The following is a 16,959-nucleotide window of genomic DNA, read 5'->3' as shown; positions in this document are numbered from 1 at the left end:
CGTCTCTACTGAGTGTTATCCTTTATCGAAGGGCCTGCACCATAGCCATCAAAGACAACAGTTGCTGTCCCATAGTGTTTTGTTGTGAAGTCTGCATATGCTCTGGATATTTTGCCATATGTATCTCCCTTCTTCCACTTGAGCTTGTGCAGCAAGGATCCACCATCAAAAACATACCTTTCAGTCTTAAGGTGTGCTGAAGGTGTGGTGTCAGGTACTCCTTCACATGCCAGTGCCTTGGTACAGTGGTCATTGACGGCTTGAACGAGTTGAGGTTTGTCGTCCTTCGTCAAGATCTTGTTGTCCTCAAAGAGGGATAGAGGGTATGGACTGAGCTCAAAATTCATCACGTCCTCAAGTGACAAATCACCTATCTGGGATACCACCAGGAATCGTTGGAATAGCACACTGGAGTCGATGGTTCTGTGAGGAGCAACCAGGAGAGAATTAGAATTTCCCAGGGTCTTTGCTTTCTCTGTCCTCTTGATGGAGAAGGAAAACACAGGTTGTCCAATCATTCTCTCGATGATTTTGTTCCCAACAGCTTCATATTCATGCACGTTGATGTCTTCGCTCGCCACGATACCATTTATGATCAGAGGAGAAAGGTGAAAATGCATTCAGCTTTATGCTTATCTTCGAGAGGTTGAATGCATGTCTTTCAATTCTGGCACCAGTTGCTTCTTTATGCTGTTCGTTTGTTGCGTATGTGAGATCATTGAAGTCCTGCATGGTGACATTGACCTCAGATGTTATGGGGGCTGACATTGTCCACAATGCTAGGTGTTCCTCTGTCATCTTACTGCCACGAGTCAAGCCACCGGTGCTCTTTAGTGATCTCATGAGTGTTTGTTCGATGACTAGATCACAGCTGAGGCCAGCCCAAAACTTATAATTACTGGTAAGAGAAGACTGAAAACCCTTTTGTTAGAATTTGATAAATGTTGGGTGATTGCCTAACAGAGGTTTGATTATATAGAGACAATTTATTGATTTTACGCCCTTCATTTTATTGCCACCATCTTGGATTTCATGTTAACTACCGATCAGATCTAAATTTTATTGACACCAGTGGATTGCTGATCCGTTAAAACCATGGACCAGAACCAACAATTATGTTTTTATCACAATTATTGAAGAAGTTATAGCTGTTTTAGTTATTTCAAAGCCCGGTGGCGGCCATCTTGAGAATGACTGTTTTAACCCATTTCCGGATGTCAGATTTTGGTAGACTTTTTTTCTCTTGATCAGTATATCCAGTAGGAATGAAAACCACTGAGAAACCTTTTGTTGCAATTGTTGTAGGTTTGGTGGTTGTTTGTCATAAATTGACCCGACTCGTACTCCAAGGTATATTCAAGGCCTTTGAAATACTATTTATACCCATCCCCTGATCTGTACCTTTCCACAACTTTATCTCAGAGGTCTTTTGAAAGCTGCTTAGTTCTTATGGTTGAGTCTTTGCTGTGAAATGCACTACCCAGCAGAGGAAACCCACAGCTGACAGCTGATTTTATTCTGAAATAATCAGAATCACCACAATTTATCACAGGTGGAGGCCAATTAACTTGGTGTGTAATCTTGAAGGTGATTGGTTACACCTGAGCTAATTTACCATTGCTATTATAACAGGGTGGACACTGATCCAACCAAGATATTCTAGTTTAGTATTTTAAATTAATTTTCTGAAATTTGTAGAATTTGTTTTTCACTTGGAAGTTGTGGATTACGATGTGGAAATAAAAATGGGAAAAGTCTGATTTAATGCAATTTCATTCTCGGCTAGAAGGCAACAAAAGGTGAAAATTTTGAAAAGGGGGTGTAGACTTTCTATCGGCCCTGAATAAAGAAGTTTAAACAACATTATGGTTATGTTGACGTCTGAGTGCGAATCATACGGAACTACACAATTTGGTTTCTGTCTGTCTTTCCGTCTGACTGTTTTTTTTGTCCACGATACATTCGGTCATTACTTATCAGATCTCAACCAAACATGACAGGCAGACTAAGCATCACATGATGGAGGTTGCAGCAACTTAATTTGCCCTCCTTCCCCAAGAGGCTTTTCCGTCTTGTGCGAAATCCATGTTAAGATACAGCTTAATCGTGGCATTTTTTGAAGGCAATCCATGGAAACGTTTCTTAGGCTGTGCTGGCATTACCAAACAAAAAGGATATGGTTCCCAAAATAACACACACACACACACACACACACACACACACACACACACACACACACACACACACACACACACACACACACACACACACACACACACACACACACACACACACACACACACACACGGTTGGACAACTGTTATTTGTACATTTCTCTCGTTGTCCAGAATAATTTCATGTTGTCTGCAAAACCTTCTATGTGACATGTTCAGCAGTTCATACAAATGCACCTTGATTTTAATAACACTGATTCTGTATAACAGTTTCATTACACCAATATTCAAGAAAGAAAGATTACATAAACATTACGTTACTTTACAATGACTATGCAAGGCATGCTTACAATAAATGCGCAATTCAACACTGCACTCCAAGTTAACAGATTACCTTCCCTTTCAGCTGTTAAAAATTAAAAACAAATAAAGGTGAAATTCATGTGGCTCACTTGATATCACACCCACGTCCAAAGCACTAAAATAGCATATATTCACTTTTGGCAGCTCACTGGGATGGTGAAGATTTCCAAAGCAATAACAATGGTCCATTAATCTCACTTCACGAAGTTATTCAAAACATGTTGGTTACGCAAGTTTGGCTCTCTGATATCAAAAAGCTTTCTTTTCTGCATTTACATCAAGTGGTGGCCTTGACGGAATTTTGAAACAAAAATTATTCCATGCCATTGCTTCTTCTATTACCATTGTCCGGGGATCCGACACCAATGACTCTACTTGGACCAACTTTACATTTTACTCACCCATGAGATAACAAGCAGGATAAGGGCGAAAAGGCAGGGCCCAAGAAGGTTCCAGAGCCCCCAGCGGTCCAGTTGAACCACCATTGCCAACACCAGTGCACCAAGGAGGTACATAATCTGGAAATGTCACAGCCACGATGCTTGTATTTATATAACGTGTTTATGTATATACGTACATGTTTGCATGCATCGCTGTTTTGTGGTAAATTAATGATGTCCTGAAAAACTTCATCGCTCACTAAAACCAATTATAATCCTTGACAATTTAAGGATGCAGCACACAATTTGGCTCAAGACCGCAACGATTCCAATTAAGCTATCGAATTACAAATTGAGAATAAAAAAACAAAGAAGAAGAAAAACAGAAATAAAGAAAAGGAAACAGCTTGGAATAGAAGTTAAAGTAGGGTAGTCTTGAAGAAAATGGGAGAAGAAAAAGGAGATAGGAATAAGGGGAAGGGATAGAAAGAAAATGTATGGGTAGTATAGGGATAGAGAGGAATAAATAGATGCACCTTGCAAATTAATTGGATTTCTGAACAGATACACCAATTGTGCATGTGCTGATGCATCTAAAGCACAAAATGGCAGGATGACAAATATCTGACGAGACTTTGACAACGTTGACCTCGTATCCATAAGTCTGAAAAATACAGAGCATTTAAGAGCACACTTGCTTGCACACACACACACACACACACACACACACACACACACACACACACACACACACACACACACACACACACACACACACACACACACACACACACACACACACACACACACACACACACACACACACACACACACACACACACACGCATGCACGAGCAGGCACGCACGCACGTTTGGGTTATTTTCAATGATATTCATACTTTAAAGTAAATTAATCAAATTATCAGTGATAATAGTGATATGTAGATAATAGTAGATGGAGCGCATATCTCTACCAGGCTGAACATTTTACGTTTTGTATCCCGATCGCTGATAGGCCGGATCTGCATCCGGACCTGAACCAGAATCTAAATCGACTTCTTGTTACCTACCCAACTCATCCACCAAGTTTTGTCATGGCCTGTACACAACAGTTTGAGATATCATGCTGGATATCGTTTTTGGCCCTATCTCTCAATGGTGAAGAATCACTTGAGAAATAAAAGATTATCATATCTGGGTCTGGGTCTGGATCCAGACCTTCTTCACACCCAATCAAAATTGAATCAATTCCTTCTTGTCATACACCCAACCTGTTCACCAAGTTTTGTCCAAATACATCCATAACTTTTTGAGATATCCTGCTCACAGACAAGCAAACATCCAGACAGACAGACAGAGGTGAAAATATAAACTTCCATCTACCTTTGGTGGCGGAGGTAACAAACTGCTCAAGTAAATACCAAGAACAGTGTCCACACACCACCACCTCTCTACATCACATGTCTTCGATTTTTTCTTTCAGAAAATCTGATAGCACCACCTCGACTCTTACGACAATAGCAAGTTTTTTCTCTTTTGTTACGGAGGCTTTTTAATGCATGAGGTGGTTGCATGTGAGCTCACCTCCTTGGTTGTGTTCTTCAGGCGAGCCATCGCGATAAGTGTGACCCAGACACTCATGAGAGAACCAAAGAAATCACAGTACTGCAGCACATCATAGTCCATGATGCAAAGCACTGCCACACCAGGTTGGTCACAAGCATGGTAGAACTGTGTTCAGACAACACATGCAAGATACAGATTGATAATACAGGTCCAGCTCCACAATGGCACGCACCACACACGCCTCTTTTTTCATTTCTTATCCTTACAATTCTACCCATTTATTGCACAGTAATAGCAATTCCTAAGGCATAATATTATAATTTGAAGGATTTCTGCAAATGTCAATTTCAGAACATCCTGGAGTCAACTTAATCTGAATTGCAAAACTAGAAATAGTTTCTTTACCAAAGGTAAAAACCTTGACGTGCAAGTTATTGACCAATTTCCCAACTGCCCAAATCATCAGCTGGGCACCGTTCTTACTCAAGTTTTTTTTTTTGTATACCTTGTCGAGGCTCGTATGAGAGCTAACACACAACACACATCAAGGGGGGGGGGGCATGAGATGAGAGGGGCGGGAGTGGGAAGGACAAAACAGTGGGGAAAAGAGACATTAGGAGATCTGTGCAAGGGAGAGGGATGGGGCGGGGAACACGGGATATACAAGATGGACACCACATGGACTTCAGGAAGGAAAGCAGGGAAATTGAAGGAGGTGGGTTTGGGGTGGATTAACGGGGGTATAAAAGATCGAGGATTTGGATGGGGGGACGATAAGATGGTGGTGAACAGCCGTTTTGAAGGCCTGGAGGGAAGAATGGGATTGAACAGAGTGAGGGAGTGTATTCCAAAGGTGGAGAAAAAGAGGAATGAAAGAGTGAAGATGAGCAGTGATTTGTGATTTTGGTAGTTTTACCAGAAAGGGGTTGTTAGCGGACCTTGAGCGCCCTGTGGAAATATTGAGGGGGACAAATCGCAGACAGAGCAGGGGGGGGGGCGAGACCGGAGAGGCGACGGTAGAAGACAGAAAGACCACTGATCTGTCTGCGGTGAGAGAGTGAGAGGCCCAAAGACTCAGCCTCATCGCGGGAGATGCCAATGATCCGAAATGCCTTGGTTTCTACAGCGTGAAGCCGAGAAAGGTGGGAGGCAGGAGCACCAGCCCAGAGGGGAGAACAGTACTCCATCAGGCTGCGGACGAAAGCTTTGTTAGTGGTCAGGAGCTCAGGTGGGTCAAGGAAGGACTTTGCACGATGGAGGATTCCCAGTCGGCGACTGGCTTTGGAGGCCACGTTGGAAATGTGGCTTTCCCAGGAAAGATCATGGCAAATAGTGAGACCCAGAAGCTTGAAAGAAGAATTCTTCCAGAGGATTGTTGAGAAAGAGGATGGGGGGGGGGGGTTCTCCAAATGGTCCTTTCAGAGAGACAAAGTGAGAGTGTGAGATTTGTCCGGATTGAAAGACATGTTCCACGTGTTGGACCAGTTTGTGATTTTACCCAGATCTGCAGAGAGTGAAGAAAGTGCTGCTTGCCGGTCTGAGGGATGACAGATGGTATGGCAGATGGTAGAGTCATCAGCAAAGATATAAAGAGGATTTTCCAGAGAGTCAGAGAGATCATTGATGAAAACCAGAAAAAGAACTGCTTGAGACTTTCTATACTTGCTGTAATACAACAGCAAAAACATTTTAAAGCCAAACTGAGCTCAGTCTGACATTGTCCCTCAATGGCCTTTCTTTTCTTAAGCACTTTACCACTTTTGGGCACGGTGGGTTTTGGTGCACAGTGGGTCGACAACTCCTGGGGCAGAGTAGATCCCCACAGGATTTACCTCAAACACCAAGTGTTCCAGCACGTCCAACTCCAACACCAACTCGCACACCTTGACATACGTAGTCTTGCTCACTGGCGCACGTCTGGCCTCGCTCACAGCAGTACATCCACCCTCGCTCTCACACTGTGCAAGCTCGCCAGACGCCCCGCATATCAAAGGCACAAACGCCTGACTCACCAGGTCAAATTCGGCTGCCTGCACATTCACCGGAGCTGGTGTTGGGCCGTACCTCTTCAGTCCCGGGTGCATTGGCATAACCTCTGCATGGTGGAACAGTGCACTCATGAGCACCGTACCACACACCACAGAGGTTGTTTTGCAAACCACGGGGACTTCCAGCTTCTCCCTTCCTGCTAATCTTCATACCTTGACAAAATCACAGGCTTGTCACTTGGAATGTCTTTCAATCCCACCAAATTTCACACTCTCACAAAAGGACCATCTGGCAAACCATCCTACCTTCCTTCTTAAAAATTCTCTTGAAGAGATTGTCAGTCAAACTTTTGGGCCTCACAATTGGCCATGGTTTTTCCTGGGCAGACCTTATTTCCAAGATGGCCTCCAAAGCCAGCCACTGACTGGTCATCATTCAACGTCGTACCATGGCCAATTCAAACTTTTGATGACCTTCAAGACCTTCATTCGCAGATTGGAGTACTGCTTATCTGCTTGGAGTACAGCCAAATTATCCCATTCCCAAGTATTCTCCTTTTCCAGGATATTTCGATTCCCCCCTCCCCTTCCCTTTCCCTAACCACATTTCATTTGTCAGTTTCTTTTTTTTTTTCCTTTTCTGTTCCATCCCTGCTTCTCCCTTCCTCCTCTTCCTGTGATTCATCTTGTTCACCCCATGGGTTCTTTTCCCCTTCTTGATCTCACTGTCATCTCCACTCTGCTGTTGGTATTTCCCTTTTTCCAATTTGTTTCATTTCATTCTGCTCTTGCTCTTCCTCGACCATGCATTCAAAAAGGTGTTGACAATTACATCATGAGAAGCGCTATTTAAATTATCCAGTTGAAAAGGTAACCATTATCTTATCTACCTATATAAAACAGTGTGTATTTGTCTGTCCCCCTTCACAAGGATGATTTGGGTAGGGATTTAAAGGCCAATCTTTTAATACGATTGTGTGTTCACTCTGGTGATACATTTTTGAGGATTAAAAAAAAAAAAAACTTGAAAAACATTTTCCATAAAAGAGTAATTGCATCTCTTCTATTTGAATTGTAGACGGTGACTTGCAAACCAAGACTCAAGGGCGGTGTACATAAGCGTTTGTTTTAAGTAACAATAAATACAAGGCACAGGGAGGTGAAATTCACCGCATGTGATGTGCAACGCGCGTAGAGTAAAAGGAGTGTTCATTTACATCCAGAGCTTGTCGATAAAAATAAAGAAGATAGAAGCACACCTGATGCTAGGCCAAGGCTTCAGACTTTGGCATGCTCACGAGACTGTATTGTCTAAACAAAACGTCCCCCAGAGGATAAAGAAAATAGGGTCACATTTGTACATGTAGTGTTTTAAAATAACGCTTTTTTTCTTGCGACAAAACATCATATCTTCCAGTCCCCCTTGAATATTTCGAACAAAGTAACTCCAACCTGTCAATTTTTGACGGACTTTTACATGAGTTCATTGATAATTTGATTCCACGACGTTGACTGATATGGCTCCGTCCACATCAAGTCTTTGCTTACTTGAACTTTGACTTAAAACCTCAAGGCCATTTGTCTTCATATATAATTTGTGCATATGTATTATGGTACATGTACAGTACATGGTTGAGTTCAAATTCCTATCCTGGATACCAATATTTTGGATACCTACATGGCCTCTTGATGCTAAAATCTAATCGGTTCATCTTTGCATCATAATATATACTTATATTAAGCTTGGTTAAAGTTTTACTCTGTTTGAGTTTGAGTAAAGTTTGAGCCTGGTGTTGGCGCAGTGGTTAGGGCAGCGGCTTGGGACCCAAAAAGTCCTGAGTTCAAGCCCCGTTGGGCCACTGAATATATGTATATGTTTGTTTATATATATATATATAAAATATGTATGTGTATATACTGCATATGTATGTGTATATACTGCATATGTGTGTGTATATGTATATACCAAGTCATATAACACCAGGGGGTTGACTCAGCCTGTCATCCTTCCGAGGTCGGCGAAATGAGTACCAGTGTACTGGGCCGGTGTATACCCCGGTTAAAATAGGTGTACCATATCCCTGTGTCGTAAGAGGCGACCAGGGTTGCGTCAGGAAGGGCATCCGGTGTAAAACATGTGCCAAATCACTATGCGGATCATATGGATGATCCGCTGTGGCGACCCCTAACGGGAGTAGCCGAAAGAAGAAGAAGAAGAAGAAGATTAAGCTTGGTCAAAATCCCATCTCTGGTTCACAAGATAGCGCAGTAACAGAATTTTTACCAAACGGGCTTTCTGACCCCATAATCGAATCAGTTTATCTTTACATCATTATACACCTCAGTGCACTGTCCTTCCCCCCACCTCCACCCCCAAAAGTATCTGCATGATACACACGGTCCACCAGCAACCCCCTCCTTGTGAAACTGCCTAAATCCAGAACCAATGCTCACCTCCACTCATTTATTCCCCTTTTTTTCCCGCCTGTGGAACCACCTTCCACGATCTCTTCGATGTCGTTCTTCTCTTCGGGCTTTCAAGACAACTGTTCACCACCATCTCAGGTCACCCCCCCATTCAAAGCCATGATCTTTTCTACACCCGTTAAACCACCCCCACCCCTCTCAAAATGTTGCTTATGCATTGATCTTGTCCACCCCTTGCGTTCTCCCCTAACCCTCGTCGTTACCTGCATTCCTTGTTTGTCCGTCCACCTTCTCTCTCTCTGCCCTTTTATTGGCGTTTCTCCTTTCTCCTGCTGTTCCCTTTGTTATGTTGTGTCCTGTTCTGTTCTGTGTACTCGCTCTTCCATGAGCCTACACCATGTATAAAAATAAAAAAAACTACACGTATGAAGTTTGACTTGGATCCCTTCAGCCGTTCTTAAGTTATTGCAGTAACGAAAACCTATTGTGGATGGACGGACGGACGGACGGACAAACCAAAAACATAATGCCTCCAGTGACTCCGTCAGCAGAGGCATAAAACCATAATGAAGCTGTGTGCACAAGAAGCCTTTGAACCCATTGGTTGGAGAGCTGGCTTGACTCCACTCACAATTGTCAGGAAGAAAAATCGATGCATGTGGCATGCTGGTTTTCTGGTAAGCTTAAGATGTCTTCAGAAGTCTCATATTCACAATTTTAATTATGCTAGTTATTTAACCACGATGTATTATATATGCACATAAGCAGTACGCATGTTTTTGCTTCATGTACCTAAGCTGGGTTATTTTTTTTTCAGGAGCAATCGAGGCATATGCCTGGTGTTGGCCTAATGGTTAGGGTGGTGGGCTTGGGATTCTAGGATCCTGAGTTCAAATCCCACTCGGCTGTTGAATTAATAACAGGTGGGGTTGACTCTGCCTGTCATCCTTCCGAGGTCAGCATGAGTGCCAGCTTGCTGGTATCCTGTGTCGGAGTGGTGACCCATCCAGGATTGTGCCCAATAGCCAAGGAGACTGCTTAGGCAGCACCAACGCTCTGCACAGAGTATGGTCCCAATGGAAGGATGGATCAAGGCAGCAGTCTGGCTCATACACTGCCCAAATAAAGGGTGAACAATTTGGATTACAAATGGAGGTTTTTGAACGTAATTAGTACAGGTTGTCAAGGATGAATAGTGGGAGTGTATCGTGTAGAGCTATTCCTGGTGGTAGTGGCTATTAAAATCATAAGGTAATAAAATGTCGATTCTCTGCATGAAAACCATAGACATTGGGAATTATCATGATCATTCGAGGTAATGGTTTGTTTGACTTCTATGCAATCTTGCACCACTAAACCAAATTATCTTAAAATTGCAACTTGTGTTCAGGGGTGAAGGGGTTAAAAAAAGTAGTGAGAGAAGAGATATAAGTGGGAGCGGATGAAGGGATTGAGGGAAGCGAGTGATTTGGGTTGAGTGGAAGTGTGTGAAGGGGTAAAGAATGCAGTGGGAAAAGGAGAATAAGTGGGAGTGAATGAAGACTTTGAGGGAAATGTGTGAAGGGGTATAGGGGGATTGGGAGAAGGGTTGCCGAGTAGATACAGTAGATTGAACGGAGTAGTTTTGCAGGCAGTAGCTGCAATGGACCTTCGAGTAACTATATATTTATACAACTGGCGGTACATTCAAAGAACAGCGTCCCCATGCCAAATAAATAAACAACAATCCTCCAGCACACGACATCTACCTTGCAGCACATGGAGTCGGAATTGGGAGGGAGTGGTGTAAAATAATTAATTTCTCAATCAATTGCTGAAAAGCATACCTAAACCACCACTGTTTCATCTGAATCTTTAACTTCTTGAAAATTAAGTAATCAATCAAAAAAATGAATAATCAATCAAAAATACCCTTTATAGCCAAATCACTTGGTCACTGTGACGTCCAAATATCAGCTTCCTATATCAAAGGATGACTGAGATATCACCCAGAAAAACAAACAAACAAACAGAGTAAAAACTGAGTACTCCCTTCGGCACCCGGCGATGACGGCATGCACCGCCTAGATATGGAATTGGGAATGAGTGGTGTACAATAATCTATACATATATTAAAGGAGCCGTGTCCGTACATGTGTAATGCTTTTCCGCACCGAAGAAGAAAAATTGTGAACTTGGGTATGTCTTGGATTGAACCACATTTTTTAGCTTGAGTCAGTGATTTTAACCACTCAGCCATGGCGACTTTTACGTGATAAACATCGATTTTTTAAAAAAATGATAAAGAAGATGATGATCATTATTATTATAAAGAGCCTATCCTAATGGATGGGAGGAAGAGGAAGCAGAACTTGGAATGCCACCATAAAACCCACAAATAAATAACCCCACAAGTAGACACTTTGTGAATTATACATACAATGATAAAGAAATCTAAAAAAAAAAATATATATATATATATATATATATATATATATATATATATATATATTACAGTACAGTATACGGAAGGAACACACAAACAACAACAACAACAACAACAACAGTCATGACAACAACAATGTGTTCTAAAAGATCCTTAGTTTTCTGGCTGGGTCACTTCATTGTACATTGTGATTGTCACCAAGTTTCATTTCCATTGGATGTTTCCTCAGCCTGGGTTGCACTTGGTGGCACTGTACAAAAGATGTTACTGCATTCGGTCCTGAACCGAAAAATAAAATCGAATCTGCTTGTTCTTGTCACATACCCAACTCATTCACCAAGTTTTGTCATAACCTGCATACAACTTTATGAAATATCATGCTATATATACATAGTTTTTGGCTCCATCTCAATGAAAAAATCACTTTAAGCAATTCTCGTATCTGGATCCGGATCCTCACCAAAATCTAATCAGTTCTTCCTTGTTACACACCCTACCTGTCCAAGTTTCATCTGAATCCGTCCACAACTTTTTGAGATATCGTGCTATATATAATTTTGGCCCTTTCTCTCAATCGTGAAGAATCACTTAAAAAAAATTCAAGTATTTGGATCCGGATCCAGATCTTCACCAAAATCTAATCAGTTCATCCTTGTCACACACCCAACCTCTGTCCCGAACGTTTTGTCTGAATCTGTGCATAACTTTTTGAGATATCGTGCCATATGTCATTTTTGGACCAATCTCTCAATGGTGAAGAATCACATTTTAAAAAAATTATATTATCTGGATCTTCCCCAAAATGTAATAAATTCTTCCTCGTCACACACCCAACCTGTCCAGCAAATTTCGTCTGATTCCTTAAATAACTTTCTGAGATATACTGCTCACAGAAAGACAGACAAACAGACAGGGGAGAAAACATAACCTCCGTTCACCTTTGGTGGCAAAGGTAATTACAATTGGTTTGGGAGTGGGAGGGGTTACAGGAGGGGCAAGAAGGGGGAGGAAGCAATTAAATTTTCCTTTTACAGGATCTAAGGCTCTGAGATGAGCTCTCACACACACGGACATAGACGAATACATGATAGTCCAGTAGAATTACACTATAACCTGAAACAAATTGCAATAGTTTTTTTTATTGCTGGATCTTGTTCAGGGGGTCACTCTGAATGTCCCAATATAAAATAGGAAAAATAGGACCACCAGAAGTGCCCTAATTTTCATAAATTAAAAATGGCCACCATTGAGCACTTGGGGGGCTGATATCTCCTAAACGGTGCGTTTTAAACCCCATAAATGTATTATTAGCAGATAGGAAAGTGACCCCAAGGAATCCAAATATGTCAAAATTTGTATATGACGTCATATATGTCAGAAATGACGTCATTGATATAATTTATGTTAAATTTATGTTTTCCTCAATGTTTTTGTAGGAAGTACATGTATGACGTTCTTTGGAAATATCCTCGTCTGAAATATGTTCCATGAGCTATGCCTTGTACATTAACAAATTCAAATTCAAATGTATACCTCCACAGAGTCTGTCCTATTCATGTCCTGACTTATTCACATGATGAGGTTTTACTTAGTCTGAATCAATATTGGTGGCAACATCCCCCTTATTGGTGCATGATGTCCCTTTGCATCCCGTGCATGAAGGTGAACATTCTAAGCCATTTTTCCGACAGCTGCAACGTAGGGTGTCACAATCACCCTTGCATTGGCACCGGATTATTTTCAACAGATATTCTGGTGCAGGAAGCAAGTCCATCTAGCTTGGCTGCATTCGACCATCTGACAAATGTCACCCCCAATCCGTTGGATTCAGTTCTTCTTTCCCCATCCAAACCTTGGCTTGATAGTAAACCCTCTGTGAGTGATATCTTGCTGCGTTGGATGTTGGAGGTAGCGTCTGTACTTGGACACTGCGAGCACTGGTAGCCACATTTTCCGAGACCTTCCTGGCTCTTAGGTCATCCAAGCTTTCTTCCATCTTTCCACCACATAGAAAGACAAGAGCGCTCTCTCCTGCTTTATCTACGTCCTCTACCCCCAACCCTTCTTGAGCTAATTTTAGAATTTGCGACTTAAACTCATGATGATTTTGGGATTTCTTCACGGGCGCTCCTTTCCCTATCCCAAATATCCTGGATGTTGTGTCGCATCCAACAATGGCATGGGTCACTGGCAAGTGACTACACAATTCTTTCCCCAACTGCTTCTTGAGGCAAACAATGTCCCAGACTCTCCTCTTCACCTCCTTCTCCCCACACTTGCGTTCTGACCTGAACACGAGTCCTTTGCAATCATCACCACAATAGAAACACAACAGTGCAAGAAGATCTGTATCTTCTCCTATTAGTTGCGTACAAGCAGACGTTGAACACCTTACAGCCGTTTTCACAATCAAGACATTAGCATCACCATCTGCTCTTAGGGTCTTGATGCCGTTTTCACCCATCTTTTCCATCAGCAAATGTATAAAGCACTGCTTGTTCTCAGCATTTGCTAGAAAGTGTTCCTTTTTTGTAGTTAGTGGCATTTGGGGGGGAAAAGAAACTCGTGGACCAACAGCTCCCTTCGTTCTCCTCTGATGGGTAACATATTTGGTGGAAGGGCCATGGGCGTATCCGTCAAATACTACAATGGCATTTTTGTAGTGCTTTTGGACATGGGTGATGTAGTGATCACAGATTTCCTCGTAGGTGTCATCTTTCTTCCAAGGTATTCTGTAAAGGAGAGATCCGCCATCTAGTACGTAGTACTCAGGGATGCGCTGTGGTGCATCTCCAACTGCTGTTGGTGCACAGCTCTCAAGTGCGTCGGCAAGTTGTGGCTTATTCACTTCTCACATAACTCCGTGGGCATCAAACAAGGATGCAGGATAGCTTGAGAGTTCGTGCTTGAACGGGCCCTTCAGATTTCTGTTTGGTTCACTGTTTGCAACAAGGAGCAGGCGCTGGAACAGCAGTTGTGGATCAACTGGTACAGCAATGGTTTCATTGCCTGCAGAGACCACCTTCTGACCCATTATTTTGGTGGTGTCAGATCAGGTCAGGTATGGGAGCATGTGCCAGAACAGCACGTCGCTGCGTCCACTTTCTGCCGGTACTCCAGGGGCCTCCGTCTGGCCATCCCCCAGGCAGATGCCAGGCCCATCCCCATCTCCTTGAGATGATGGTCAACCTGTTGCAACCATGAGGCACGTGGTCGACCCACTGGCCTCCTCCACTCATGAGACTCCCTCGCTGAGAGAATCTGGTGAGCAGGATCAGAGTCAGGAAAACGAGCCACATGTCCATACAGCCGCAACTGACGCTCACGGACTATGCAGGTAACAAATCTCATCCGAGTCTCTCTCAGCAACCGCTCGTTGGACACAAAATCCGACCAGCGATAGCCAAGGATTCTCTGAAGAGACCTGGTACCAAAGGAATTAAGTCTCCGTCTCAGATCGTTGGTCAGAGTCCAAGTCTCGCACCCATAGAGCAAAACTGGAAGTACCAAGGACCTGAAGACTCGGACTTTCGTCCTCCCGCACAGGTACCGGCAGCGCCACACCCCATGATCCAGTGAATCCATGACTCCCCAGGCCCGACCCAGACGTCTATTGACCTCTGACTCGCAGCCAGCAGAGACATGAATATCACTGCCAAGGTAAGTGAATCTCTCCACGACCTCAACATCCTCACCACAAACAGACACAGACAGGACAGCAGCATCCAAGATGTCACCGAAAGCCTGGATCTTAGTTTTGACCCAAGAAACCCGTAATCCCAACGGCTCCGACTCCTCATTCAGCACCTCGAGGGCCCCCAAGAGGATGTCTAAAGTCTCCGCAAAGATGACTGCATCATCTGCAAAGTCAAGGTCCGAGATCTTGACATTCCCAAATGACGCACCGCAACTTGATCTCTCCGACATCCTCCCTAAAATCCAGTCCATACAAGTGCTGAAAAGTGTGGGGGCAAGTACACATCCCTGACGAACTCCAGTAACAACTGGAAATAAGTCAGAGATGGTACCACCACACTTCACAGCACTCTCAGTACCAGAGTAGAGTTCAGACATCAGATCAATCAGTTTTGGTGGCACCCCACGAAGACCAAGAATCCTCCAGAGGACATCCCGATTCACTGAATCGAATGCTTTACAGAGATCAACATAGGCTGCAAGCAGCCCCTGCCGAAACTCTCGTCTGCGTTCGGTGAGGACACGAAGTGCAAGGATACGGTCAATCGTTGACCTCTTTGGTGTAAAGCCTGACTGCTCTGGACGCTGGTGCTCAAGCAGATGGTGGCGAACCCTATCGAGAATTATCCGAGCAAAGACCTTGCCCGGCACTGAGAGCAGCGTCACCCCTCGGTAGTTGTTGCAGTCTTGGCGATCACCCTTCCCTTTCCAGAGAGGGACAACAAGGCCCCTCTTCCAGTCAGTTGGGATGATGCCTGTGTTCCAGGCAGAGCACAAAACTGCATGCAACGACACGAGTGCAGCATTTCCACCAGCCTTGAGAAGTTCGGCATGGATGCCACAAATCCCTGGAGCTTTGCCCCGTTTCAACTGGTTCACCGCAGCCCGTGTTTCCACAAGCGTAGGTGGACCACAGTTGATTCGATGGTCAGCAACAGGGATTGTAACACCCTTGACGTCCAACTCGACAGTTGGGGGATCAGCCTGGTACAACCGCTCAAAGTAACCGGCCCAGCGGGCCTTCACTTCAGACTCCTCTGTCAAGAGCCTACCACTCTCTGCTCGAACTGTAGTGCTCCGAGGGATGGGCTTGGATGAACATAATGCGCGAATTCCCCTGTAAGCGGGATGAGAATCACCTGTCCACAGGTGATGCTCTACCCCCTCACAGATTCCTCGCACATAGGCCTCCTTGTCCACCCTCAGTGCACGTACAGTTTTACGCCTCAGCTCCCTGAACAGCTCAGCTCTGCCATTCAGCCTGGCCCTGCGACTCTGGTCAATGGTATCCAGTGTCCCTTGAGAGACAAAATTCTTCTTTGCCCTGCGGTGAGCTCCAAGGCATCCACCGGCAACATCAAGGACGGTGGTCTTGAAGGCGCTCCACAACTCTTCAGGACCCCCCAAAGCACCCAGACCCCCCAAGTGTCCACTCAGCCTGTTCGCAAACTCCTCAGCGACTCTCTCATCCCTGAGCTTGCCAACATCCAGCCTCAGCTGGGATGGTACCATTCTCCAGGATTTAAGGTGCAGCTTTAGTGTTGCTACAACAAGCCTGTGGTCAGTATTGAGGAACTGAGCACTCCGGTAGACCCTGCAGTTCTGGATCATCCTCCAACGACCGTCAATGAGGACATGGTCAATCTCCTTTGCCACACCGCCAGCGTTGGAATACCAAGTCCAGCGATGAGCTTGTGGGCGCTGAAACCATGAACCAGCCACCCTAAGTCCACGACTTCTTGCAAAGTCAAGGAACTTAGTGCTATTCTGGTTCATAGTTCCTGACCCATGGGGACCAACACACACCTCATAACCGTCCCTATCAGTTCCAGTCGATGCATTGAAATCCCCCAAGACTAGAAGTGTATCTCGTCTGGGGCACTGATCAACCACAGACTCGAGTGTGGCGTAGAATGCATCCTTCACGGTGAGATCACTCG

The 16,959-nt window shown here is 44.0% G+C and overlaps 1 protein-coding gene across 2 annotated transcripts in view; it reads right to left on the bottom strand.

Moving 5' to 3' along the window:
• LOC147024131 (transmembrane protein 8B-like) overlaps positions 1-16,959 on the bottom strand; it is a 114,702-nt gene that overhangs the window by 9,491 nt on the left and 88,252 nt on the right. The window contains exons 11-13 of one of the 2 annotated variants that reach the window (XM_085883722.1): positions 4,502-4,648; positions 3,454-3,581; positions 2,939-3,055 (exon numbers count right to left, since the gene is read on the bottom strand). In XM_085883722.1, the coding sequence (XP_085739848.1) occupies positions 3,462-3,581; positions 4,502-4,648 (267 nt within the window). In that variant the 3' untranslated portion in view covers positions 2,939-3,055; positions 3,454-3,461. Of the gene's footprint in view, positions 1-2,938; positions 3,056-3,453; positions 3,582-4,501; positions 4,649-16,959 lie in introns of those variants that run through there. The other variant, XM_085883721.1, reaches the window with a different exon arrangement.

The sequence above is a fragment of the Eptatretus burgeri genome, chromosome 6 (genome assembly GCF_056783735.1).
Source record: "Eptatretus burgeri isolate ZD-2024b chromosome 6, Ebu_testis_v1, whole genome shotgun sequence".
In the NCBI taxonomy this organism is placed as follows: domain Eukaryota; kingdom Metazoa; phylum Chordata; class Myxini; order Myxiniformes; family Myxinidae; genus Eptatretus; species Eptatretus burgeri.
Note: the sequence above shows the minus strand (reverse complement) of the source record. Positions and strands in the feature narration are given on the sequence as shown.